This window comes from Podarcis filfolensis (genome assembly GCF_964270895.1).
Source record: "Podarcis filfolensis genome assembly, chromosome: 8".
Taxonomy (NCBI): Eukaryota; Metazoa; Chordata; class Lepidosauria; order Squamata; family Lacertidae; genus Podarcis; species Podarcis filfolensis.
The window spans coordinates 62,346,730-62,373,621 of NC_139611.1; the positions used below are offsets into that span (position 1 = coordinate 62,346,730).

At 41.3% G+C, this 26,892-nt stretch overlaps 2 protein-coding genes across 5 annotated transcripts in view; both read right to left on the reverse strand.

Annotated features, from left to right (window-relative positions):
• Positions 1-6,452: 6,452 nt before the first annotated feature.
• On the reverse strand, positions 6,453-13,161 carry LOC310767972 (fatty acid-binding protein, liver). The gene is made up of 5 exons (XM_083625669.1): positions 13,060-13,161; positions 11,172-11,354; positions 9,676-9,848; positions 7,509-7,598; positions 6,453-6,579 (listed from the first exon to the last, which is right to left on the reverse strand). Exons 2-5 carry the CDS (start codon positions 11,236-11,238, stop codon positions 6,529-6,531), a joined length of 381 nt encoding a protein of 126 aa, XP_083481795.1. The 5' UTR covers positions 11,239-11,354; positions 13,060-13,161; the 3' UTR covers positions 6,453-6,528.
• Positions 13,162-15,926: 2,765 nt separating this feature from the next.
• Positions 15,927-26,892, reverse strand: part of MYOM3 (myomesin 3) — a 146,046-nt gene continuing 135,080 nt past the window's right edge. For 3 of the 4 annotated variants that reach the window (XM_083625440.1, XM_083625442.1, XM_083625439.1), the window contains 10 exons: positions 26,297-26,407; positions 25,981-26,068; positions 25,164-25,202; positions 24,765-24,870; positions 22,890-23,053; positions 21,671-21,707; positions 20,397-20,419; positions 19,657-19,712; positions 17,910-19,103; positions 15,927-17,809 (listed from right to left, as the gene is read on the reverse strand). In XM_083625440.1, the coding sequence (XP_083481566.1) occupies positions 18,828-19,103; positions 19,657-19,712; positions 20,397-20,419; positions 21,671-21,707; positions 22,890-23,053; positions 24,765-24,870; positions 25,164-25,202; positions 25,981-26,068; positions 26,297-26,407 (900 nt within the window). In that variant the 3' untranslated portion in view covers positions 15,927-17,809; positions 17,910-18,827. The remainder of the gene's footprint in view (positions 17,810-17,909; positions 19,104-19,656; positions 19,713-20,396; positions 20,420-21,670; positions 21,708-22,889; positions 23,054-24,764; positions 24,871-25,163; positions 25,203-25,980; positions 26,069-26,296; positions 26,408-26,892) is intronic. The other variant, XM_083625441.1, reaches the window with a different exon arrangement.

Below are 26,892 nucleotides of genomic sequence, written 5' to 3' on the forward strand. Positions count from 1 at the left end.
GAAGCTCAACAAATCTTTAAAGATGAAGAAGGAAGGATAATAGCAGCTCGGATCAAATGGCAAGGAGAAAATTTGATTATAGTCGGGATCTATGCACCTAATGGCAATAAGACTGAGTTCTACAAAACTTTGGAAGAAAAACTATTTGAGTACATGGATCAGAAAATTATAATAATGGGTGATATGAATGGAGCGGTCTCACTAGAAATGGATAGACTTAGAGAGGGAACAAGTAAAGAAGGGAAATTACCCAAATCTTTTTTTTCAATGATAAAGAATTGTAACTTGATAGACATTTGGCGACTTAGACACCCATTGGACAAACAATTTACTTACTATTCAGAACCGAACCAGTCAATGTCAAGGATAGATCAAATTTGGATTTCGAATGAATTGACTCCAAGAACCCTACAAATAGAAATTCAACCGAAAGTGATTTCGGATCATAGTCCAATAAAATCTGAACTAAAAGGTTTTGAGGAAAGAGCTTTCAGATGGAAGATGAATGACTATCTCTTAGATGATCAGAAAATTACAGAAAAAGCACAAAAGAGGTTAACGGAATACTTTGTTGACAATTGCAACAAGGGCACAAAGATAAATGTGGTTTGGGATGCAAGCAAGGCAGTGATGAGAGGATTTTTCATCCAGCAGAACTCAATCAAGAATACAAACAGAGAAAAAGGTAAAAAAGAAATTTTGAAGCAGATAATGGACAATGAACAAAAATTAATTAAGCAACCAAACAGTCAAAAAATAAAAGAAAACATTAAAGTTCTACAAACTCAGTTTGCAATGATAATAAATAGAGAAGTGGAATGGAATATCAAAAAATTAAGACAAAGTTTTGAATTTGCGAACAAATCAGGAAAATGGCTTGCATGGCAAATCAAAAAAAGAAAAGAGCAGAATACAATAATTAAAATTATAGTGGAAGGAGAAGAGATAGTCAATCCGAAGGAGATCAGAAAAGGATTCTTGGACTACTACAGAAGATTATATAAAAATAGAGAAAGAAACAATTTGAGGAAAATAGAGAGATTCTTGAAGGAGAAAGAAGTGCAGAAGATCCCGACAGATAAAAAAGAACAGTTAAACGCCCCAATAGAAATTGAGGAGATAAAAGAAGCAATAAAAGATTTAAAGAGGGGAAAGGCTCCAGGTCCAGATGGATTCACCGCAAGTTATTATAAAGAAATGAAATCTGTGTTGACGACGCCATTGAAAGAAGTAATGAATAACATTTTAAGGGAAAGAGACATTCCGGAAACATGGAAAGAAGCATACATTACATTTATTCCAAAACAGGATTCGGACTTAACTCAAGTTAAAAATTATAGGCCGATCTCACTGCTAAATACGGACTATAAAGTATTCGCAGGGATCCTTGCAAAAAGAATGAAAAGCATACTACTAGAAATCATTCATAAGGATCAGGCAGGTTTCATTCCAGGTAGGCAGATGAAGGATAATATAAGGAATATAATCAATATTGTGGAATATCTGTCTGCCAGGAATGAGAAACAAGCCATAATGATGTTTGTGGATGCAGAAAAGGCTTTTGACAACATAGCATGGGACTTTATGCTGAAAAATTTAGAATACATGGATGTTGGTAAAGAATTCTTCAATGGAATAAAGGCAATTTATACAGAACAAAAAGCTAAACTTATTATAAATAACGTAATTACAGAAGAAGTAAAGATATCAAAAGGAACAAGACAGGGATGCCCACTTTCGCCATTATTATTTATAACGGTGCTAGAAGTCCTTTTAAATTCAATTAGACAAAATGGAAAAATAAAGGGAGTGACAATTGGCCAAAATGAATATAAAATTAAAGCGTTTGCAGACAATTTGGTAATAACGATAGAAGATCCAATAAGTACTGCAAAAGAAGTATTGGAGGAAATTGAACAATTTGGAGGAGTGGCAGGTTTTAGACTAAACAAGAAGAAAATGAAAATGATCGCGAAGAACATGGACCAAAGTGTAATAGAAATAATGCAACAGCAAACAGAGATAGAGGTGGTTAAAAAGGTGAAATATTTAGGAATATGGTTAACCTCTAAAAATATAGACTTATTCAAGAACAATTATGAACCGGTATGGAATGGAATAAGAAAGGACTTGGAGGTGTGGGGAAGAATGAAACTGTCCTTTTGGGGCAGAATATCTACAATTAAGATGAATGTGCTTCCAAGGATGTTATTCTTATTTCAGGCTATCCCCATAATTAAGGGGAACAGGATTTTCAAAGAGTGGCAAAGAGCGATTTCAAGATATATTTGGCAGGGCAAAAAGCCGAGAATTCAATTTAAGCTACTAACAGATGTGAGAGAAAGAGGAGGCTCTGCCCTGCCTGACTTGAAATTATACTATGAGGCATCATGCCTTTGCTGGTTGAAAGAATGGATAAAATTAGAAAATAAGGAATTGTTAGACTTAGAGGGGTTCGATAACAGATTTGGATGGCATGCGTACCTATGGTGTGAGAAGAAGAAAATCCATAAAGGTTTTGAGAACCACATCTTCCGAGGTCCTTTAATTGAAGTTTGGGATAGGTATAAAAACCTATTAGAACCTAGAGTACCACACTGGTTATCTCCATTAGAAGTTATGAGTGTAAGGAAAATCAATATGAGAGGTAATTGGATCACATATGGCCAATTGTTATTTAAAGAAGGAGGAAAATGGAAAATGAAACCATATGAACAGGTTAAAGAACATGTATATGACTGGTTGCATTATTTTCAAATAAATGAAATGTTTAGGAAAGACTTTAAAGAATGCGGTTATGCAGACAAGGATTCAAAATTTCAGATAGAAATAATAAATAATGATTTTAAAATTTTATCCAAAATGTATAAGCTGTTGTTAGAATGGAATTTGAAGGATGAGGAAGTTAGGGCCAGAGATTTCGGTTATAACATGCAATTTGAAGACTGCGAAAGGCTATGGAAGGAGAATTTAAAATTTACAGCATGTATGACATTAAAAGAAAATGTTATGAAAATGTTTTATAGATGGTACATAACACCGGTAAAATTAGCGAAAATGTATAAGACATGTAATAAGTGTTGGAAATGTAAAGATAAAGAAGGTTCTTTTTACCATATGTGGTGGGAATGTAAGAAAGTGAAAGGCTTCTGGGAAATGATATATAATGAATTGAAGAAGATATTAAAATATACATTTATAAAGAAACCAGAGGCCTTTCTGTTAGGAGTTTTAGGAAATGAGATAAAGAGAAAGGACAGTAAATTTTTTCAATATGCAGTGACAGCTGCAAGAGTGCTACTGGCTCAGAAATGGAAACAACAGGAAATACCGACGATGGAAGAATGGAGAATGAAGCTGTTAGACTATGCCGAGTTGGATAAATTGACTGGGAAGATTAGATATTTAAGAGACCAAAAGTTCATCGAGGACTGGGGAAAGTTTGTGGAATATCTGAAAAGTATAAGTGAGGGACAGATAACGCTAGAGGGATTTAAAGAAGCACTGTGAAATGTGAGAAGTATTGTTAAAAGGGAATAGAAAAAGAAAGGTTCAAATAATGACAATACAAACCTAAGGAATGCGTAACTTAAATAATGACTATGAACGATTTACGGAAAAGCTAAAGGAAGTCCAGAAAAGAAATACTTTGTGAAAAATTGGATGTGAAATTATTGTGTGTTTTTGTTTTTGTTGTAAATTAATAAAAATTATTTTTTAAAAAAGATAGAGGATCAAATACTTATTTCACTCATTATAATGCACATCAATCTCTAACTTTTGTCTTCTGGGTTTCTGGGGGTTTTCCTGTTGTTATTCCATCTCTCACAGCAACAATAAACCTACCATTAAAAGTATGGACTGGTCATTTCTTCGTCAGAGGGCAAACGGGCAAATTTAGCAGGGGATCAAATACTTCCCCCCCCTCACTGTATGTCTGGCACCTTCGTTATACAGTTTTTAATCGTATGCTGATGATATGCCTCTTTGCCCTGGCTTTTGACACCTGAGAAGTGTGTTTTTGGGACCTGCCCTACTCTTGTGATTTGCTTAAACTGCTTTTAGCATTGCATTTTAGATTACGGTAACACACCCTGGGACCTGCTCGTGAATAAATAAATTTAATGCTAATAATATGACAGACAGTTTTTGCAAAGCAATTTTCCCAGACACAATGCATATTTGTATGTATGCATGTTTTTGTTTTTTGTTTTAGTTTTATTACTAATATATGCATTTTGTGGACGTTACTTGGCTGGAGAACTGCATTCCAAAATTCAAAGAAGTGCAGATTTTGAAGAATGGGTCTGTTTCACTTTGCATGTGGTTTCAGAATATGTGAATAACGTAGGTTTTGCTTTTAATCTGAATTGAATTTCTCCCAAATCTCTAGCTACATATGACTACTATAATAGGTACTGTTTATGTGCACAGTCAGACTAATTAAAAATAACAGAATCATAGACTGTAGAGTTGGAAGGGATCCTGAGGGTCATCTAGTCCAACCCTCTGCAATGCAAAATCTCAACCAAAGCATCCATGACAGATGTCCATCCAACTTCTGTTTAAAAACTTCCAAGGAAGGAGAGTCAACCATCTTCCGAGGAAGTCCATTGCATTGTCAAACAGCTCTTACCACCAGCTTGTCAATATCCTTCTTAAATTGTGGCACCCAGGACTGGACACAATATTCTAGGTTTGATATCACCAAAATAGAATAGAGAGCCGTCTTATTATTTCCCTTGAACTGGGCACTATACTTTTGTTAGTGCAGCCTTGAATAGCATTAGCTTTTTCCGCAGCTACATCAGATTGTTGACATGCTAAGACTGTGGTCTCCTAAGACCCTTAGATCCTTTCCACATGAACTACTGACAAGCCAGATGTCCCCCAATCTTATATTTGTGCAGCTGGTTCTTCCTGCCTAGTGTAGAACCTGACATTTGTCCCTATTGAAATTCATTCTATTAGTTGGGACCCAGTTCTCCAATCTGTTAGGATAATCTTGAATCCCGATTCTATCATCTGCAGCATTAGCTGCCCCTCCCAGTTTAGTGTCATGTGCAAAACTGCAGATGTGTGTGTGATAGTAATTCTGAACTTATTTTTAAGGTTCTTACCATGTCGTTAATTCTAGCGTTCTCATTTTTTTAAGGGTGCCACAATTACACTGGAGGCAGAATTGTGAATGGGTTCTTGGATGTATGGATGATGTCAATACCAGCACTTATCTATGCTGGAGGAGTGTCTGAAGTGAGCATTGCTATCCTATTCTAGTCACTCTCAGAGAGCTATTAGGTGAATGTACCAAGTTTTGGCCCTCTAGCTGAGGATTCACAGTAACAGTGTTCCTTGCTCTTCTTTCTTCTCAGCTGCTGCAGGTCTGTAATTAATTGGCACAGCTTTATGGGCAGCTATAGGGGCACTATTGGGAATCTTATATGAGGGCTTTGGCATGAAAGAGGCAAAAGGCAGGAGATGATGTCCTTTGCAAGAGGAGAGGCACTTGATGCTTAACGATGCATCTTTGCCATTTGATGAGAAGCCAACTTCACATGACTAATTTGTGGTTGTACCCAACTGAGTTTTATGTGGAGTAAAGCCATTGAAATGAATGGGCCTAAGTTAGTCATGCCCATTAATTTCAGTGGATCTACACTGAGTAGCACTAGCGTCGGCAGCAACCCATGCTAACTCTATTCCATTTGGTGACACCAGAGTTCTTTTCGTCCCAAAGCTTTCCTTGGAATCTTTTCAAAACTAAAGTCCTCTCAATTTCAGCAACGTCCCTTTACATTTCCTTTAGCATTGCTAAACTTAAGAAGAACCTTACTGCTGAAACACACCAATGGCCCATCTAGTCCAGCATCCGGTTCTCACAGTGGCCAATGAGATGCCTGGGGGGAACTTGCAAGTAGGATCCAAGGGCAAGAGCACTCTCTTCTCCTGCGGCTTCCAGCAACTGGTGTTCACAAGCACACTGCCGCCGACAGTGGAGGCAGAACATATTGATAGTCTTGTTAGGATTTTTATCTCACCAGCTGCTCAGCAAGTAGCACTATGGTTGTTTATATCATGTGAGTGTCTGAGAGCGTGAGACAGGAAGTCTCATTACTGTTGGAGTACTGATAGAGGTTATTTCACTTCTGTGTGAGATGTTGTTCTGTACTGATGCTGAGAGAGAGCAGACATGCTGTTGGAGTCTCTGTATATAGACTGTTAAATAAAGTAGTTTATAGCTACTCATTGTCTCTTTCTTCTGCAATGAGATGCCAGAAGACGAGCGTGCTCCTCTCGGGGGGGGGGGGTCGCTTATCACAGGTCTCTCTGGACTGAGGAAGATTTACAGCCAGAGAGTGACCACTGGAGAGACGCCCCGGTGTCTTGGGAAGGTAGTGGCCTTCCCGGGCATTTTTCCAACAAGTCTCACCCTCCATAAATAAAAGGAAACATTATCAGTGATGGACAGGGCACTTTATTCCCCAAATATAAAAAGTTTGCTACAAAACTGGGTTGTCTTTTGAATCTTTAAACCTTCCGGCTTCGTCTGGTGAATGTTGCTGAGCCAGATGTGATGGTCTGTGGAAGATAAATTGGAAGAGGTTTCTCTAAATTACCTCGTAACCAGCAGGTGTAAGACTTACCTAAGCAACGCAAAGTACATCAGAACGTGTTCCAAAACACTGCAAATAACCAGGTAATTGGGGCAATCGTTGAAGCCAGGGGACCAATTAAAAGTAGATCCCTTAGTAAATTAATTGACACATACAATTTAGCTTCAAAAACATTCCAATGAAACTATTTTGTTTGGGGTGAGTTTTCACCTTTGTTCAAGCCATGGCTATTGTTGGAGCATATTCCTGATGAGATCCAGTTTGCTGTAGTCTTGAATTGGGGATAGGGTGGCCATGTTCAAAATGCTCTTGTATGCATTAGCAACTAGACCTGCTTTGATTCTTTCTTTCACATTTGCAATAGTTAAAGGAGCAGGTGCCCTTTGAGTATGTGCAGAGTGCCTTTCTCTAGAAGGCCTGCAGTATTTTGCAGAACCATGTGGCACGATGCAAAATGCCAAAATAAAAGTGAGCAAAATGCATGATGTAAAATGCCAAAATAAAAGTGAGCAAAATGCTTGCATTCTTGACCAATACTTCCCACATATCTGGGATTGGGAGAACAGGAGCTTCCAAAGGCAGAGGCACAGACATTCTCCCAGCCCCTCTTTTGGAGAAAGTGACACTTCAGCAACTGTTCATCTTAAAATACAGTGGTACCTCGGGTTAAGTACTTAATTCGTTCCGGAGGTCCGTTCTTAACCCGAAACCGTTCTTAACCTGAAGCACCACTTTAGCTAATGGGGCCTCCTGCTGCTGCTGCGCTGCTGGAGCACAATTTCTGTTCTCATCCTGAAGCAAAGTTCTTAACCTGAGGTACTATTTCTGGGTTAGCGGAGTCTGCAACCTGAAGCGTCTGTAACCCAAGGTACCACAGTATCAGCATTTACTCACCTCCACCATTTCATTGCCAACTACTTGCTGCTCATGGACGAATTTATCTGCTTTGGCTATTAGTTTCCCATTTTCCAGGGTTACTGTGCACTGTTTTTTTAAAAAAGAAAAACCATTACTGCACAAGGTTTGGGTAGCAACAGATCAGATGCATAGGTGGCCACAGCCAAATGGCCAGCAGAAGGCAGAGTTGCACCAGAACGAAGGAAATGAATACAGGCAGTTACTGTTTTAGGCACCTCTGATATGTGCATGACTTCACATGTCCACATTGCACTGAACCCAGAAACACCCAGAAAATGTCACAAAAAAACATCACAAAAAAGGGGCAGAACAGGACAGGGTGCCTTACACAGGCACCACTGATGTGCGCAGGGGTCTGGAATGTAAACCCACACTCAAATCAGTTGCTGCCTGTATATACATTCTAAACAAATGTGTACATTATGGAGCCCCTAAAGCGAATAGAAGCTTCTCCATACACTGCAATGGGAAAGAAACAGGTGCCTCTTGGGAATACTGTGCCACAAAGATTAAGGGTTGCCAGCCAGGCCCAGAGTCTGTGACCACCATTCATTTATAGCACTTTGCTACCATGTTAAACAGTCATGGTTTCCCCCAAAGAATTCTGGGAACTGTAGTTTTTAAGGGTGCTGAGCATTGTTCCCAGACCCCTGTTCTCCTCCCAGAGCTTCAGATCTCAGAGTTTCCTATGAAGAGGGCTTGGCTGTTAAACTACTCGGTGAACTGTTGCTCTCTGAGGGGAGTAGGAGCCTCTTAATGGCTCTCAGGATCCTTAACCACCTACAGCCCCCATAATCCTTTGCGGGAAGCCATGCCTGTTTAAAGTGGTGCCATAGCACTTTAAATGTATGGTGTGACTGTGGCCTCTGTGTCTAGCTTTAAGAACCCACCCATGTGGGCTCTCACATGCAGGTATGAGTAGGGATGAGTGAACCTGTTTTTCATTGTTCCATTCTTCAGTTCTCTACATTTTCACATCGGTTTGATTTTTTTTAAATGTCCTTGTGAAAATTCACTAGCATTTAAATACAAATTTATCCTCAAATATATACATTTTAATGCATTTTTTTTTACTAATAGACTCAATTTTGAGAAGCCATTTCCCCAATATAATGCATTTTTTTCTTTGTTATTTTCTCCAGGATATGCACTTTAATGCACACTTCACCCTAGCAGATGCCTTCTCGTACCCATTACTTGACTGAAAAACCTGCAATGCAAAATTTGGGAAGTGTGGATTTTGAAGGACGTCTGTCTTTTGCCTTGCGTATTGTTTCAAAAAGTGTGAATGAGGTAGGTTCACCCTGAAATGAAAACTGGATCAAATTTCTTCCTCGCCTGCCTATTTCTCTGGGTTTGGCAACTCTACAGAGAATTCAGGACTCATGCACACTTTTGCTTGTCCTGTGCGTAGAAAGGAGACGTCTGAGTGCTTTCCTGCTTGTCCTGTATTTTCTAGGTGCAGGTCCAACAGGTTTTGCCTTTGTCCCACCACTTTCCCCCCAGGAAACCTGTATTTTAGTGCTTTATTGGAACAAGCAGCAATCTGAGGGAAACCTGACGGCCAGTTGTTCCAATTCAGCGCTAAACCACAGGTTTCCCCAGGGGAAAGCGGCAGGGCAAACAGAAGAAGTGTGGATGAGAACAGCAGCCAGGTGAGGCAGCTGCACCAAGTGGCAGCTGCATCATATGCCTCTGAGGATGGCAGAGTAAAAACAGGTAGGGCAGATTTGAGTCAGGAGGCACAGTCCTGTGGGATTTTCTCTTGCTCAAGCCCCAGTGAAATGAGCAGCAACTGCAGCTTAGTGTCGCAGGAGATTGTGCACCCTGTTAAATTCATTCACGTATGAGGAGCGATCAGTTTTCTACATTATGCACCAAAATATCTTGGACTGGCCCTTTTCTGTACATTACAAACAAGACAGTTTTAAAGAAGTGTGGTTATAATGTCTTTCCAGCAAAGAACCTTGGAAACTGTAGTTCTGGCAAAGCATCTGGGAATCTCCACCAGCCACAGTTTCCCAGCAACTCTCACACTGGAACCAACTCTGCTCTAGTTTGTGTTGCAGATGTGCCTGAGTAATTGATCGGCAGCGTCAAGAGCCACCTGCTAATGCTGTTAACTCTCAAAGCCCTTAGTTACCTTCACTTTCTTGCCATCCATGGTGGTCATTTCTGTTTCTTTTCCCAGAGTAAATGAATTTGTGACGGATTTGTTGGGGGTTTTGGATGTGACGACAAAGCTGTTCCCGGTTTGCTGGATTTCAGTGATGGGCTTAATGTCTTTAGCCGCTTTGATGATATCGTCTGACAAAGCTGGGGAGGTGGAGAGAGACAGAGACACACAGAGAGATGTGGTGGAACAAAAAATGGAGAACATGAAAGATCCTGACTGGATCAGATCAAAGAACTGCTTATTGGAGCATCCTGCTTCCCCCAAGATACCTCTTGGGACGCCTTCTAGTAGGAGCACAGTCTCCCCCCAATATTGCTCTCCTGCAGCCATTGTTCACAGGCAATGGAAGTTCCATTTTGCTATCATTCCTTCTATTTCCCAGGCTTCTGGTTATGAGTGCCAATCCTTTATGTAGCCCAAACAACACCACCTCAACGTGACTGGGAGGTATATCTACAGGCTTGTGGGGGACTCCAGATTAAAGGACCCCCAAACTGAGCATGCTCATTGACCACAGAATGACTGTAGGAAGGGGGAGAAGCCATAGGGGAGGTGGGGTTGGAATCCTGAACAGCAGCCCTAGAAAGGGCAACATTTGGTTGCAGGTGCCAACTGTGCATGGCTAATAGTCACTGCTAAGCCTCTCTTCCTCCATGTATGTGTCTCACTCATTTTTAGAAACACAGGGAGCTGCCTTGTACTGAGTCAGACCCACTGATTCATCTAACTCCATACCAACTGGCAGCAGCTCTCTAAGGTTTCAGACAGGGGACTGTCTTCCAGCCCTCCTCAGAGACCCTGGAGATTGAACCAGGATCTTCTGCATCCTTATCAGATATCTGCCATTGAGCTATGGCCCTTCCTTTTAGATTTAACACCTTCTAAAGCAGTGACCATCACCCCATTCTGTGGTGGGGAACCCTATGCATGCTTTCTGCCTGAAGGATTGCTTCCTCTTGCCTGGAAACAAGAAACATTATATTCTCAGTAAAAGAGCAATTCTGAGGTTGGAAAGGTTTCGGGAAGATGTCTAAATTGGGGTGATGGTGAATGTATGGTGAGGAATGATGTAGAATTGGAAGGGACCCTCAGGGACATTTAGTCCCACCCCCAGCAATGCAGGAATCTTTTGCCTAGCATGGGACTTGAACCCATGTCCCTGAGATTAAGTGTCTTAATTGCCAACTGAGCTATCCTCTAAAACTGGAGGGAAACAATCACAGAATTGTAGCAAAGAAGGGCTTTCTAATTGCAGTGAAAGATTGATTCTGTAGCAGAAGATGCTGCTCACCTTGATCTAGCAAAGAGGTCTGCATGGTTGCTAGCCCTGCCCTTTGCCGCTCTGCCCAGAGGACTTTACAAATTCTATTAGTCCTCAAAGCAGAGAGAGCAGGTCTCCTGTGGGACCCCTGATTATACTCCAGCGAACTTGTCTCTTCTGGAAAAAGCAAGGAGCTGCTTACCAATAGCTTTCAGGAACTCTTCATATTTCTCTTGGCTGTAGACCTGCCACGTGCCATTGAATGCCATTTTGGAAACCAGGAATGACAGGCTACTGGTGCAGGGCAAAAGCAGTTGTTGGTGTCCCCAACTTAACTGGGTGCCATTTATAAAGATGTGAATCCTGCATCCTGTCCAGATTCAAGCTGCAAATGATTATACTAGGAACTATCAATAATTAATCCTAATTTTTGGCTTTGTGGAAATAACCTTCCGGTCATTGGGTCGGTGCAAGCCTTGACTGATTCCTCACAGGAACAGGCATTGGCAAATCACACATTATTTCAAGATCCAGGGTTTATGTAACAATGAAGGCAGGAAGCCCCAATTTATTTAGGGTGGGTGAACCCAATGCAAAGGTGGTTGAATCTGTCAATTTCAGTTTCTCACTTTCCTACCCTTAAATTCATTTGCTACATCTTCACATCACTTGGTGATTTAAAAACAACAACATGTCCTCATGAAAATGCTATTTTCACTAATTAGGCATTTTTTGTGTATACTTCACCCTGGTATATCATATATCTCCTCCACCCTCACTTCAGATTTTTACCACAGAACACTAGAGATGGATGAATCTGTTGATTTTAGTTTCTCATTTTCCCAGTCTAAAGTTAAGACCTGCAGTTTGCATTTTTTAAAGTCCTTATGAAAATTTGCCAACATTTAGGTGCACATTTCTCCTAATACACACACTATTGTATGCAATTTTGACTAGTATGCACATTTTTGCAAGCAATTTCTCCCAATATATTTTGTGTTATTTTCATTCATGTGTGCATTTTTATGTATGCTTCCCCTAATATAAGCATTTCTGAACAAATTTATTTGGTTGGAGAACCACATGCAAAATCTGGAGAAATGTGAATTTCGTAGGATATTTGGAAGTATCTTAGAGAGCAGCTGCCAGCCAGTGTAGACAATACTGAGCTAGGTGTAAGGCAGCATCCTTTGTTCCTAGCATAGGCTTAAAAGCAAAAGCAAAAACAACAAACTACCTTGCAGCTTCCAGCTTGTGAGAGTTTTGATTCCTGATTGTCTAGAATCACCACAGGCAGCCAGGTGAATGTCTATTGAAAAACGTGGCCTATCAGGTGGGAGGACAGAATGCTTGATGATCGGTCCTTCAAAGCTGAGATTTCTGGTCTTCTGTTTGATGGGAAATCAAGTGGATCATATAGGACACTAGCATGGTGGCAACCTTCTTTCGTACTTAGACATCTTGGGCAAATTCAGAAGTTCATGGTCCGTTTATGATAGTCACAGCCATACCCCAGTTACAGCCACACCCTCTTCTAAGATTATACAATACAGTGGTACCTCGGGTTAAGAACTTAATTCGTTCTGGAGGTCCGTTCTTAACCTGAAACTGTTCTTAACCTAAGGTATCATTTTAGCCTCCCGCTGCCGCCACACAGCCATCATGCGATTTCTGTTCTCACCCTGAAGCAAAGTTCTTAACCTGAGGTACTATTTCTGGGTTAGCGGAGTCTGTAACCTGAAGTGTCTGTAACCCGAAGTACCACTGTAATAATAATTAGGGGCTAATTGCAACAATCAATGCAGATCTCCCTGTGTTGCTTTTCAGCGAGAGCTATTATTTTCTGTGCGTGTAAATGATTTGGAGTGCTCCAATATCTTCCTTTGCAGTGACTCAAGCTGTGTTTTCCTTAAAGTTCCATTGTGCATAACAGAACTTGCACACTATTCTCTTGAAAACAGAGGCACCTTGTATTTTCAGTGTTCCTAAATGCTCAGTTTTGGAGCATATGGAAAAACAACTCCTTGGTGTTCTTCCCATGTGCCTTCTCCAGGGTGACCCTAGGAGCCAATCCTCAGTGGCCAACTCACCTCCTTTCACTCCGATTGGCTCCAATCAGCACAAATGGTAAGAAGACTTCTTCTCAGTGGCTACGAAGCTCCCCTTTCATGTTGATTGGATGGCTCTAGGATACTGGAGACAGGGACCCTGCTGCAGAAATAGTAACAGGTCTTTGACCCCACCCCCCATGACTCCAGACCTCTACACCTTTTGGGCACAGGGCCAAAGAACAGAGATGAATCATCACTCCAGGACGATGGCTTGTTAACTTTGGCAGGCTTTACACTGCAGTGTAACCTTGTATGCCACAAGATTGCTTAATTGAAGTAGTATTTGTGTACTACCAGGTCTGACCTACCTAGGTCAACATTTCTACTCCTGCATACTACACAATGCACCCCCTTTTGATAGCAGAATGGAAGAGTAATACTTCCCCCTCTTTTTGTAGCTGTATGCAACTTGTTCCCCCCCCCCCAAAATGCCAAGAGGTGGAAACCATCTTAATACCCCTGCGCCATACTTTGAGAAACACCATACCATGAGTCCTGGTTTGGAGCAGCTTTGCACTCCAGGCTCTCACTAAAAACTCCTTGTTAGCAATAGCACCACGGGCTACTGGCCTGTTTCCAGGCATAAATCAGTGCTGGTTTTGACCTACAAAACCTTATATGACTTTGGTCCAGGCACTTTTGGTGAGGACACAAGAGAGGGATTTCTCGGTGGTTCCTCCCAGATGGTGGAACTCCTTTCCATGGGAGGCTAGGCTGGTCCCCTCTCTGCTTTCCTCTCACCAGCAGACAGAGAGCTTTTTGTTCAGACAGGCCTTTGGCTGTTATGGCAGAGCCTTCTGAGGGTGGGTCACAATTAGTGATCCTGCAGCTGAGGTAGGACATAAAAGTCTTATCTACAGGGTCCTGGAGCAACTGGCAGATGTACAGGGAAGGGCTGTAGCTTTGTGGTAGAACATTGACCTTGCATAGAAAGTTCCATCTTCAATCCTGGACATCTCCATGGATTGAAGGTCTGGGAAGGACTGCTGGCTGAAACCCCAGATCAAAAGTCTGGCTCAGTTTAAAGCAGCTTCATATATTTGTATGTTTCTATTTTTATAGCCTAGGTATTTATTGAGTAGAGGCCCCACCCACTAAATGCTGTATCTGGTCAGTTGATGGGCTGATGCCTTCTGTGGCCATTGGCTTCTGCTAGGCCCTGGGGTTTCAAGCTGTGGGGATATCTCCTCAAGGCTCTCTTCATCATCCAAGGAATCTGTTCTGGGGAGATGTGGACTCTGGTACACACAGTTCTACATGGCATGGACCAGGGAGTGGAGCCATCTTCTCCTCAGAGAACCTGCAAGGGTTCCTGGACTAGGACCAGTAGCAACTGAATCATGCAGACCATGCGTAGGAACACATTTTCAGAGCTAGCTTTGTATCAGAAAACATACGTACGTATGAGATGGAGATTAGGGCTCTCTCAGACAGGGTGGCCATGTCTTACTTTACAGAAGACAGTCATACATGGCTCTCCGGTTCCAGCCTAGTTTAAAAAGAAATAATATAGGAAGGGAGAGCAGGAGTGGCCTTGAAGAAGCTGTCCATCAACACTTAGCACCTTGACAGCAGACCTGGAGAGTAGGTACACAGGTCACTTGAGCAGTCTTTCCCACTGCAGTGAGAAGTATTGTGTTTCTATTTATTGTAATTATTTCTGAATTTGCATCTTTACATACAGTATAAGTTAGCATATGCCAATTTCTTAAAATCTGCCTCCTCTTTTGGGTTATGCAGTTCCTCTTCTCATGCTCCCCAACGGTATCGGAATTGTCCTTTTGTGCCTGAAGGCATTTAGTGCATAACAGGACATATTCAGCTGTAACACTGGAAAAGTTATCTCTTAAGCAATCCTGCTCAGTTCTGCCAGTTACCTCTTTTGACTTCTGCTGACCCTGGGGAGCTAAAATTTAAGCTGCTGTGTCAAAGGGACTGTGGCATTAGCTAACCAGCCCTAGCCACTAGAGTGGGTGAGGAGGACATGACAAATGGCCACAAATGCTTTTAGGAGCATTTATAACACAAAATAGCGTGGCAGATTTTGGCCACGTCTACACCTTATATTTAAGGCTAATGACTTTCCCCAAAGAATCCTAGGAACTGTAATTTATCCTCCCACAGTTACAATTCCCTAACACCGTTAACGAACTATAGTCCCCAGTATTCTGTGGGGGATCCCCGTGCTTTAAATGTATTACGTGCATATGACCACACTGTGGTCCATGGACCACTGTCAGAGAAACAGTATAGAAATGAAAGAATTAAAGAAAATTGAAATGTGTGTGAGAGGGGGTTGAGCAAGCGAAGGTTGTGTTTGCAAGAGAACTGTGAGAGAAGGGTGGAACAACAGGAGCTATCGCTGTAAGTGTTAAGGACAAAGGGAAGGGAAGCTAAGAAAGTTGCTATGTCTTGAGATCAAACCAGTAGAAGCTAGTAGAAAGAAGTACTGCCATATATGGAGATAACGGCCCCTTTGCTTGCACATGTACAAATGCTTGTGCCTTTTTCATATTTGGTGTGCCATCCTCTCAACTACTTGCTGGTTGAGGTAGCCTTGCAAAGCTTAAATAAACACCCTTCGTGACCGACAATTGAAGTATGGATTTTATTGGCCATCTAGGCTGAACTCATAGGGTCTTGGGTATTGAACCCCAATATTTCCCCAACACCAACAGCGGTCTGTGTGCTTCTTTCAGGTGGTCCGGTGTGTCTGCATTAAATATTCACCTATATTTGGCCCATGGGGGGGGGGAGTTGGGCAACCCCTGTTAGCCCTTTTCATAACAAAGGAGGACCTTCAAACTTCTTTAGATCTAGGTAGCACACAGGTGAGCAGCCATGACTTCGGGTTTTAGGCTTCTAGTTTATTAATGCATGCTTCATCATCAAGCATCATCATTTGCTCTTGTCTTGTCACATTTATCTGTTTTCTTTCACATGAATATTAAAAGCATAGCATGAACCACGAAACAGCTCACTACAGATTCTTGACCAATAACACCAAATAATAAATGCATCAGAAGTCCACTCAAGCCTTCTTTCTGAAAAAGTGTCACCTGGACTCTACATCCAGAATAGAGCCACCGCTATTAACATAAGCAGGTCTCTGACCTCAGACATATCAACATTATTCAGTTAAAACATACTTAAACCAAAGCACATGACTTTACCCAATGAATCCTGGAAGTATACCCCTCACAGAGCTACAATTCCCAGCATTCTAAACTATAGTTCCCAGGATTTATTTATTTTTTTGGGGGGGGAACCATGTGCTTTAAATGAATGTTGTGGATGTGACCCTAGTATATAGTGCTGTAGACTGAGACCTCAACCATCAAACTCAATAGGTGACCTTGAGCCACACACCAACTCTGCCACTAGCCTTCCTTTCAGGGTTGTTACTGTGAGAATAAAATTAGGGGATGGGAATAATGTATACTCTCCTGAGCTCCTTATAAGGTGGTATGATCATGATCATAATAATAATAATGATAATTCAGGTAATAATAATGCTGCTGCTGCAGACATTTGATTTCAGGTTTGTTTTTCATGAAAAACAAATTCAGCATCTTCTGTACTCTAGTTCAGGCCATGCTTGTCCTGTAAAGAGATCCAGCTGTAGGCCTGTCACTCTTTCCAGGCACCCCCCTCCCCCCCTTTCCCCATTCTCTAAAGTACACTTTCTTTTCTCTCTGTCTGCCAGGGCTGAGTCATGCATGCATGCTCGTCACTGGGCAACCGCAATATCATGTTATAAGTTGTGAATGAGCCACTGTAGACCTAACATCACTCTTAGACCTGGCTGACATACCACCCAAGTCCCTAAACTTTCCAATAAAGCTTGATTGACAAGTCCCTTTTTAACATGGTGAACCCAGATTTTTAAAATTGCGATTTCATGATGGGTGGGGTATAAATAATAACATTATTATTATTATTATTATTATTATTATTATTATTATTATACTATCGGGGGCGTCATATGCATTCCCACTATTTGCACCTACAAAAGTTGGGGCAGTCACACTATTTCATTTCCAATCAGTACACATCCTGTGACTTCCTGCTGAAATTCCTTGACTTTTCGTGCTACAAATGTTCTGGGTGTGTCCCACTTTTGTTCTTCTGCATGCAGCCTTTCCAGACATCAATAATGAGGTAGCATTGGGGAAGCATCACAGAACTAATGAGCAGAATAAAGCCACCACTAAAACATAATTATTGTGATAACACCCACAATAAAGCACCAGTCTGGAGGGGCCCTTAGCTTGCAGTCAACATTTTCCAAGTGGGATTTTCATGTACAGTACTGTTCCTATGGATGCTCTGATGCAAGTCCTCGTAGCTGTGTTCTGAAATATTTTCAAAAAGTGGGCTACCAAGGGATGTGGTGGTGGTTGGCACTTTCACAGGCTTAGATCACTACGACAAAATCAACTAGGAAGAGTCAGAAATTGTATGCTACAGAATACCAGCTACTGGGTGTGTGTGTTTAGGTGGAAGCACAATGTGGGGAGAGCTATTGCCATCCTGCCCTGCTTTTGAGTTTCCCATGAGGCATCTGTCTGGAAAGATGCTTGACTAAAGGTGGACCCTCATGTCCATTCATTGCAGAAGTGTCCTTCAGAGGGACTCAGTAGAATGGGGAAATCCATTGCCCATGCCTCTTACTTGTGTAATTCCTGGGTGCCCACAAGAAAACTGGGCTTCATTTCCAGCCTCCTAGCTTGACTGCAGGAGGCAGTGGAAGACAGGAGTGCCTGGCGTGCTCTGGTCCATGGGGTCACAAAGAGTCGGACATGACTAAATGACTAAACAACAACAACCTTGACTACCAAGTGCTGCCTCCAACCTCCAGCCATTTCATTGCAACTGTCCCTTGGCACCAACTGTTCTATGTTTATGAAGGAGGCAGTACAAACTGTGCATGCCCACTAGTTAGGATAGATAAAAAAACAGGAGGATGGATCCAGATTAAGGTTGACACCCCAAACAAATTTACTGGGTCAACATATGAGGAATTTTGCTGGCTGAATTCAAGTTTTATTTATTTCAATGCAAGTTACGGTAAGTCATGACTTCCCCAACTCATTGATTTCTATGGGACCCACATTCAATTAGCTTAGCCTGGATCCAACCCAATGACACTGTCCATCACAGATGGCCTTTACCATGTAAAAACAGATGGGTCTCCACTGGTTTTTGATTCTTCATAGGTATTTATTTCCTTCCCATGTATCTATCTAAGTGTGCATGCATGCTGTGTTAGGAAATACTGTCAGGATATTAATCAACACAAGAGTAGGGGCTGGGGAATTATTTCTTTCTAGTGTTTAATTTCTAAAAGGAGAGGAGTTGCGGCTTCAGGCAGTCGTAAGAACACAAGAAGAGCCCTGCTGAATCAGACTGCTAAAGGCCCTTCTAGTTGAGCATCCTTTTCTTACAGTGGTGAATCAGATGCCTATGAAAAGCTCAAAACCGAGTGCAACAGAGCTCTCACCCTTTGTGATTCCCAGCAGCTGCTATTCTGACAGTGGCCTCTGTCAGTGCCTCTGACAGTGGAGGTAGAACATGGCCAGCATAGCTGGTAGTCTGTCCTGGAAGCACCAATCCAGATATACTGGTGGCAGTTATCTGGCAGTGAGAGAAATGCTCTACAAATGGGGAAGGAAAATAAATCTCTTCTATCTGATTATTTTATGTGAGCTCTGGAGTTGAAACAAGGCGCTGGGCTAAGGCCTAGCTCAGATCAAGGCCTGCTCATCTCTTAGCTCCTTGGGCTCTTCTCCATGCTTGTACACACTGACGGTAACCCTGCCAGTTTCAGAGCCCCACTTGTTCTTGACAAAGATGCTGAATTTCCCAGAGTCCTCGCTGCTGACATTCTCAATGGTGATGGTGATAACGGTCCCTTTCACTTCCATCTTGTACCGATCTTTGAATGTAATGACCTGCTCGTTTTTGTACCAAGTGATCTCCGGATAAGGATCTCCAGATATGATGCATGTCAAGCAGAGAGTCTGTTTAACAAACAAACAAACAAATAAACAAACATAGCATTAGTGATAAGAATTCAGGTTTTACAAAAGAAAAGCAATACAGATAAGAAAGGTCTCTGAGTGGGAGAGTATATTAAACTTATGCCCTTATAAAATGGATGCAGCACCAATTCAGTTGTTATATGTAAGCCTTAGTGAGTGTTAGGTTCACATACTCCACCTCTGTTGCATGCAGAGGAGGTTATTTTAAGCTTCCAGACTCAGCTGGTAACAAACCATAGTTTACCATTTTCTCTGAATATGGGAAACTGTGGTTTGCTACTAATCACAATCAGGAGCTTTAGATGTCCTCCCTTTGTGTGTCTTTTCCCTGCCTCATACATACACAGAGAAATGTAAATATGAGAAAAATATTTAGACCATGGTCCTGTTAATGAATTAGGGTGCGGAAAGGGGGTATTATTGTATCCATGGTATTATAAATTGTAAGGGCTCTCAAGCAGTTTAGGGCATCCAGTGGAAGAAGTTGTTCCCCTACTATTAGGGCTAGAGTTAACCTGTCCATTAGAATTACCTTGTTCTCCATTATGGTGGCAACATCTGGAAGGCCCCGAACAACTTTTGCTCGGCCTAGCAAAAGATCAAACATCATAATTATTTATTCAACTATCACCTCACCTTTTCCCACCAAAAGAGGAATGTCTACTAAGCTTATATATTAATAATGTTATGACTGCTGCTTGACTGTTCCTTGGTTAGGCTACTGACTGTTTGACCAGGACATCAGCTGATGCTTCACAGCTGAGAGCTAAGGCCAGAAGATGATCTTGTGATAGCTGGGAATCTCTGTCAGTAGCTTTCAGAATGCATTGTACATCAAAGCTCGGAGAAGGTGATACTCCTCCAGCTGCAAAGAGGAGGCAGATAGACAGCAAAAAAGCAGCTTGCAGTTTGAACTTAAGAGAGTTTTCCACCTGGAGTTAATTGAAATGGGAGGAGCAGCCTTGATGGCAGGGGTGGAGTTGATGCTGCTGCAGAAGATTATCCCTTTGGACCTGCTGAAAGAGTGTCTGCTTGCTTCTTATATGCCCAACTTGTATATTGACGAGGATATTAGAAAGACAACTTTCATATTAGAAAGACAACTCTAAGTCTCCAATACTTTTGGATCCATAGGTAACTCAACCCACTGGTACTGCCCCCTAGACCTCCCCTCCATGACCAAGGGAAATGGAAGTGTGTCACAGTACAATATATAACACAAAACAATGCATTTTGGTTCAGTCAACAAAGATTGCACTTTTGTATACTCACGTTCTTCCACAACAGCTGCTTCCCTAAAATGAAAAATGATATTGTGAAATCAGCATAGGCTTTTTCTTATTAAATGAGTATCTAATACTCATAAAGAGATTTCCTTCCTGAATCTCTGCTTTCCCCTATTCTAAGGAGCCAACTCATTTAAGCTGCATAATAACCCCGTGATAAAGGTTGGAAGGAGGGGCAGATGCATGTGCCAATTCCAGTTTCTCTCAGTTTCTCATTTTTTTCCAGTGTTAAGCTCGGTTCTCCATATTTCCACACCAATTTGCAATTTTTAAAAGTCCAAATGTATACAATTCCAAATGCAATGTTGCCTAATATGTACATTTTTGCAAAGCAAATTTTCCTTAATGTAATGCATTTTTGCATATACCCCCCACTATATTCCTATTCAATGCACATTTTATTGCAAAAAGTGTATTTCTGTACCCCCTACTTGGCTGGAGAACTGCACTGAAAATTCAGAAAAGTGCAAATTCTGAAAATGGCTATGTTTTGGTTCTCATATTGGTTTCAGAAAGTGTGAGTTAGGTAGATTGACCTTTAAATGTGACCTGGGTTCAATTTCTCTCCCTCCCAGCCAGAAGAGAGAGTGTGTGTGACATCCAAGGCCCACCCAGTTGGCTTCATGGCTTCATCAGGTATTTGAACCCAGGTCATATTCAATGCTCTAGCCACTACACCCTGTACTGGCTTATTACATAAGATTAGAGAGTTCCACCATAAATATCCAAAGCCCTCCCATCCTTAATTAAAATTAAAACACTAACAAAGACACCATCACCCCAACTGTAGGGCAAATAAAACCCCCTCACATCCCTCAAGTAACTGGCATTTCAATCTTGCATGTCTTCCCACCCTACTTTCTGGTGTGTTTTTTGGTGTGTTTTTTAAACAAAGCTTGCCATCAGTGCTTTTTTGACAAGATCTAGTTTGGCAGCTGTTAGAAGAACAAATTACACCACCCTTTGTTTAATGGTAGGTCCAGTGCAGAGTACTTTGCTCCAAAGGGCAGGTACCTCTTAAAAAAAAATGTGGCTGCAAAGGATCACTGCAAAGGGTGAGCAGGCTGGTGTAGATGCCATACTAACTGCTTCCTATCTCAGGATGCACATTTTGTCATGAAGTACACAGGGCATCAGCTTCACACCCAGATGATTGGAGCATGCTCAGAAAGGAAGCAAAACCTTCCTCTGCATTGAGTCTTGGTTAAGTGACAAGTAGAGATTTTCTACGGAAAAGGAAAGTTTGGAGCAAAAACTTACTTGAGCCTTTGATGTTCAGCCAGCGCATCATCAAAAGCTGCAAAAAGAGAGAGATTTTGACTGAACCATGTTTTTCTTTACTGTTGAAATATGAAAACAATACCAGGTTCTTGTCCTCTATGCACAGAATTGTCATTCATCTCCAAGGAAGTGCCCATACTCTTTTCCCCCAATATATATATATATATATATATATATATATATATATATATGCTTTAAGGCAAATATACAAGCAGCCAATGAAAGGGAAAGATTGTCAGCAGTACAATGTTTTTTATTATCCCACCTAAGCCCATAAATCTGGATAGAAAATGCTCAGTGGCCTCTCTAACACAGGGAATTAGTCTCCATTAGTGAAAACAGAGCCTTGTTCATTGGGAGAGGAGAAGGGAAGGTACTTGTAGAAACTGGAGGTAAAAAATGTAGAGCTGAAATGACAGAGACGAGGAATTCTAAATTTCCTGCAACATCTCACGTAGGAATGCTAAGTAGGAACCAAAGTGTTATTGGAATAAGTACACGGAGGAAACCAGTTCTGTGGAACACCAACAAGTAACTGAAACATACAGCATAAGCCTATGAATGCCATTTAGTTCAGTGGGACTTACTCCCAGTGCATATAGGATTGCAGGTGCAGGGTAGCAGTAGCCATTTTGAATCTAGTTGTTGTAAGAGATGTAGTGTATTAAGTAAACTTTGTTCCATAGCTCAGTGACATCACATTGCTCCTTTGCAATAGCAAAAATTACATCTCCCTCAAAATCAAATATCAGTACAAAAATCTATAAATATCTGAAATTCAAAAAGTCAAATCTGACATCTGAAATGTTGTTGAATCTGTGGGAAATTTTCTTCCAACTCTAATCCTGCAGGAAGGAGTGTTAAACCAGGATCTCCTCTGAGATGGAGCTAAGTGAGCTAAGGCTGGAACTTAGCAAAGTCACAGAATGTTAATTTTCTAGGCCAGGGAGACTCATCTTTGTGGGGTGAGGAAGCAGGACTTTAGTCAGCAGGTCTTCCTTAGCTTCAAATGGCTGGAAGTGCAACGGCAGGGATCATTCAGTTTGCAATGTAAGGGTTAATTTTGCCAGTGTTAGAGGAAAACCAAAGGCCAGGCAGAGTGTTGGGTGTTGAGATGGAGGCAAAGATGACCCTTTGGGTACCTTCCGACTCTACAATTCTATGATTCTAAAAAAAAAGCTGTTGGCTTGCTGCTTACCTTTGCCAGACAGGTCAGTTGACAGCTTGCGTGATTTTTCTCCATCAAACAACTCCAAAGTATATTTGCCTTTGTCCGACTCCTTGGGATCCAGAATGTGGAGCCAAACCTGCTCCATGGTTGTTCCTGTTTTCAGTCGGTCTCCTCCTTCCACGCGCTTGTCGCTGAATAAACAGGATGACATTGGATTACCATGATTAAAAAACAAACAAACATTTAACTATGTCAGAGCAACGGTGCTGGGTCCTGACGTCTTAGTGCAGATGCCAGCTAGCCTCTTCTCTGGGGAATGTGTTTGATGGATTACTGCCACAGAGAGTTAAGAAGCTAGGGGTTAAGTTATGGAAAATATCTAAAATTGGGGTGTGCGGCCTTTTGCTACACTCAGAGGTTCCAATGTTCCTTTGTTCCTCCCTCCCTCCCTGATTTAAAAATAGGGGGCTGACCTTTGTTTCACTCCTCCTGAAGCAGACTAGTCCATTCCCTCAGTTTCATAGACAAAGAATTACAATTGCTGAACCAAACCCCATGCCTTTGAGTTAAGGCAGAAGAGAGCAGCAATTCCCCCTCTCATTTTACCAGAAGATTTGTCCCACATTTTCAGGTATGGAGGCAGTGACTTCTGACAAGCGGTGTAAAGGTTTCCTCCCTCCATCTTTAAAATAAAGCTCAATTGCTGAGAAGAGGTTAGACAAGTGGTGGCATGCAGGCAAAGGCTCATGCGTATACAGTGGTACCTCGGGTTAAGTATTCTGGAGGTCTGTTCTTAACCTGAAACTGTTCTTAACCTGAAGCACCACTTTAGCTAATGGGACCTCCTGCTGCTGCTGTGCCGCCAGAGCATGATTTCTGTTCTCATCCTGAAGCCAAGTTCTTAACCCGAGGTACTATTTCTGGGTTAGCGGAGTCTGTAACCTGAAGCATATGTAACCTGAGGCACCACTGTATTGGCTTAAGAAACCAAGATACGATTGCGCAAACCATGTGGACGTGTCATTTTTGAACATTTCCCCACCCCATGAGTACACATACCTCTTATGCTAATAATTTCCAAAAATGCTAGATTTGAATGTGAAATATTAGTTTTGAATGTAATTTCATTTTGAGAATCTTTTGCAATCCCCTGAACAACGCTTGGAGCTTTAGAGTAGGGGTATAAGCATTCTTTTTTTTAAAAAAAAAATATTAATCTTTATTAGTTTATAAGCAATACACACAGAAAAAAGAAAAAAGAAAGTACAACACCAAAACACACAAATATTACAAACAGACAACTTTCTCCACCAACTTCCGACCTCCTCAGCGTGGGTTCTTTGTTTCCTTATTAATTACATCTATTTTTCAATAAACTTAACCTGTATTAAATGTTGTTTGTGCTCTTTTTACCTTATGCTATCATGAGAGTTAGTCAAAGCATACTAAAGCTTTGATGTATATGTATAATCTGTAATTATAATCTGTAAATGTCCCATTCATTGTTAAACTTTTGGGTCAACTGATCCCTGATCTTCTCAATCATATTCTCTAATTCCATATACTCAAATAATTTAACCTGCTACTCCGCTTTTGTTGGTATAAGCCAAAGGTCAGCAAACTTTTTCAGCAGGGGGCCGGTTCACTGTCCCTCAGACCTTGTGGGGTGCCGGACTATATATATATATATTTGGGGGGGGGGGGATGAACGAATTCCTATGCCCCACAAATAACCCAGAGATGCATTTAAATAAAAGCACACATTCTACTCATGTAAAAACACGCTGATTCCCGGACCGTCCATGGGCCGGATTTAGAAGGTGATTGGGCTGGCTCCGGCCCCCGGGCCTTAGTTTGCCTACCCATGCTAAATCAATTAAGTACTAATAAATAAACACATACTTGTGGTCCCAGGTTGCTTTCATGGCATCTGTGTAATATTTCACTTCGCTGTAGATCTTGATGCCTTCTACAGTAGGCTGGACTTTCAAAGGTGATGCAGAAAGAACTAAACAGAGAATTATGGGGAGGGAGGGGTTGTGGGGATGGAAATGCAGTTGAGAAAGATGATCAAGCCTCCTATTTTTTGCTTTTCTTTTAACCCACATTTGTTTATTTTCTTTCTGCCTTTCTTCCATGATGATAACAAAGGATAACAATGTATACATGTCGTTCTCAGAGGGCACTGACCAAACCCAGACCTGCTTAGCTTCAGCAAGGCGGCAGTCTTGTATCTATTTACATCTTTAATGTAATGTTATTGATACCACAAGGATGTGGGTTTAGAAGTAAATAACTTACCGCTGATCCTGGCAAGTTCCTTGAGGATGTCATCAAACGCTGTAAAACACATTTTAAAAAATCCTTTTAAGTAGATAAAAACAAACAAGCAGCAGCACATAGCAAACATATCAGAATGGCAATATTTTCAAACTATGTTCTGGATAACCATGAGATTACTTGGAAAAGAATTAGGGGTTATTCAGTTAGAATTTCACTGAGATCTCGCCCTTCCTCCAAGGAGCTCAGAAGAATGTGCATCAATCTTCTTCAGCCTGGTACCCTCCTGATGTTTGGGTCTACAGTTGCCATCATCCCCAGCCAACACAGCTGTTGGCAAAGTGCTGGCCACACAAGTCTTTCTTCCTCTTATCCATGCAACAAATCCTGCTTAGGTAGATTAGGCCAAGAGAAAATGAGAGGTCAAAGTCACCCAGGGAGATTTATGCTGAGTGGGAATTTGAACCCTATCTAGTACCTTCCAGATGTTCGGGGCTACTTATAAATAAAACAAATCTTTTTTAAAAATGCTATTACCTCCCAACACCAATAATAATTATTATAATTTCCAGAGCATGTGAATGAAACAACCCATATTTGTACTTCTTGTGTGTATGTATAATTTTCGTTTTCATTCGGTTCTGCTGTTTTTGGTTTTTGTTCTTGTTATTGAAGTGCATACTCTTGTTTAAATAAATGAAAATATTTTTTTTAAAAAAACACCAGAGTGTTTTGCTTGATACACTCTGGATTTGTGTTGATAAAGGGCAGGTTATAAATATTTTCTAATGAACAGACAACAATATATCTCCTGCCCAAGGAATGAAGAGAAACATACCTTCCTTAGAGAGATCAAGCTGAGTTGTATCTTCCCCTCGGTCATCAGAAACCACAGCTTTGTATATTCCCTTATCTGCTTTGGTAATCTAGCAAAATACAGACATACAGACATATATTTATCTATCAAGAAATGAAAAAAGCATTGAGCATCATTGATGTGTAGGGTGATCAGATGCAACAAAGGTCCATGTGCACCATGATTACCTGGGCAGTCTTTCATTCCCCCCTCCCAATTTTAGCATGCAGTGTCTAGAAATCCATTTTAATTCCACCCTATACATTACTGACCCAGTTGGCTATTTCATACCCTTTACCTTCTTAATCCGCAGGACTCCAGCACCTGTCTTTGGGTCATACTGACCATCTGAACGAGGTTTGTTATCAAAGAACCATTTGAAGGTGCTCTCCTTCTTCATGTTTGCTGCCTGTTGAAAGGAAATGGGTAGGAGGGTGGAGGCTTACTTGAAATCTGGTTAGGGGAAGCAATGTAGAAACTCCTCCTCTCTGCTGCTATAGCATCCCCTAGGGCAGCCCTGCCAGGGAATCCTATTTCTGGCACAATTAATGTCACAAATAGTTTAGCTTTCAGCAGTGGTAGTGTGGAGGGAGAGTGCAAGGGAGCACAACTCCAGGATATTTTACAGGGCCAACGCAATGACAATACCTGCAGGGAATACAAGGGAATTGACGAATTCTACTTGCTCCGGCAAGTGAAATGAGTGATAAAGAGACTTTCAAGTACAATCTATTGTCTGGGACAGAGAAGCATAGACGAAGTCAGAGAAAGAGGGAAATACATAAATAGAGGCTAGGTACTGCTTTGCTTTTATTGGATGGGATGACTGCTTCATGCTAGTGGTTTAAACGGTAACTTATTGCAGCTTCCTTGCAAGATTGAGTGCATTTTTGT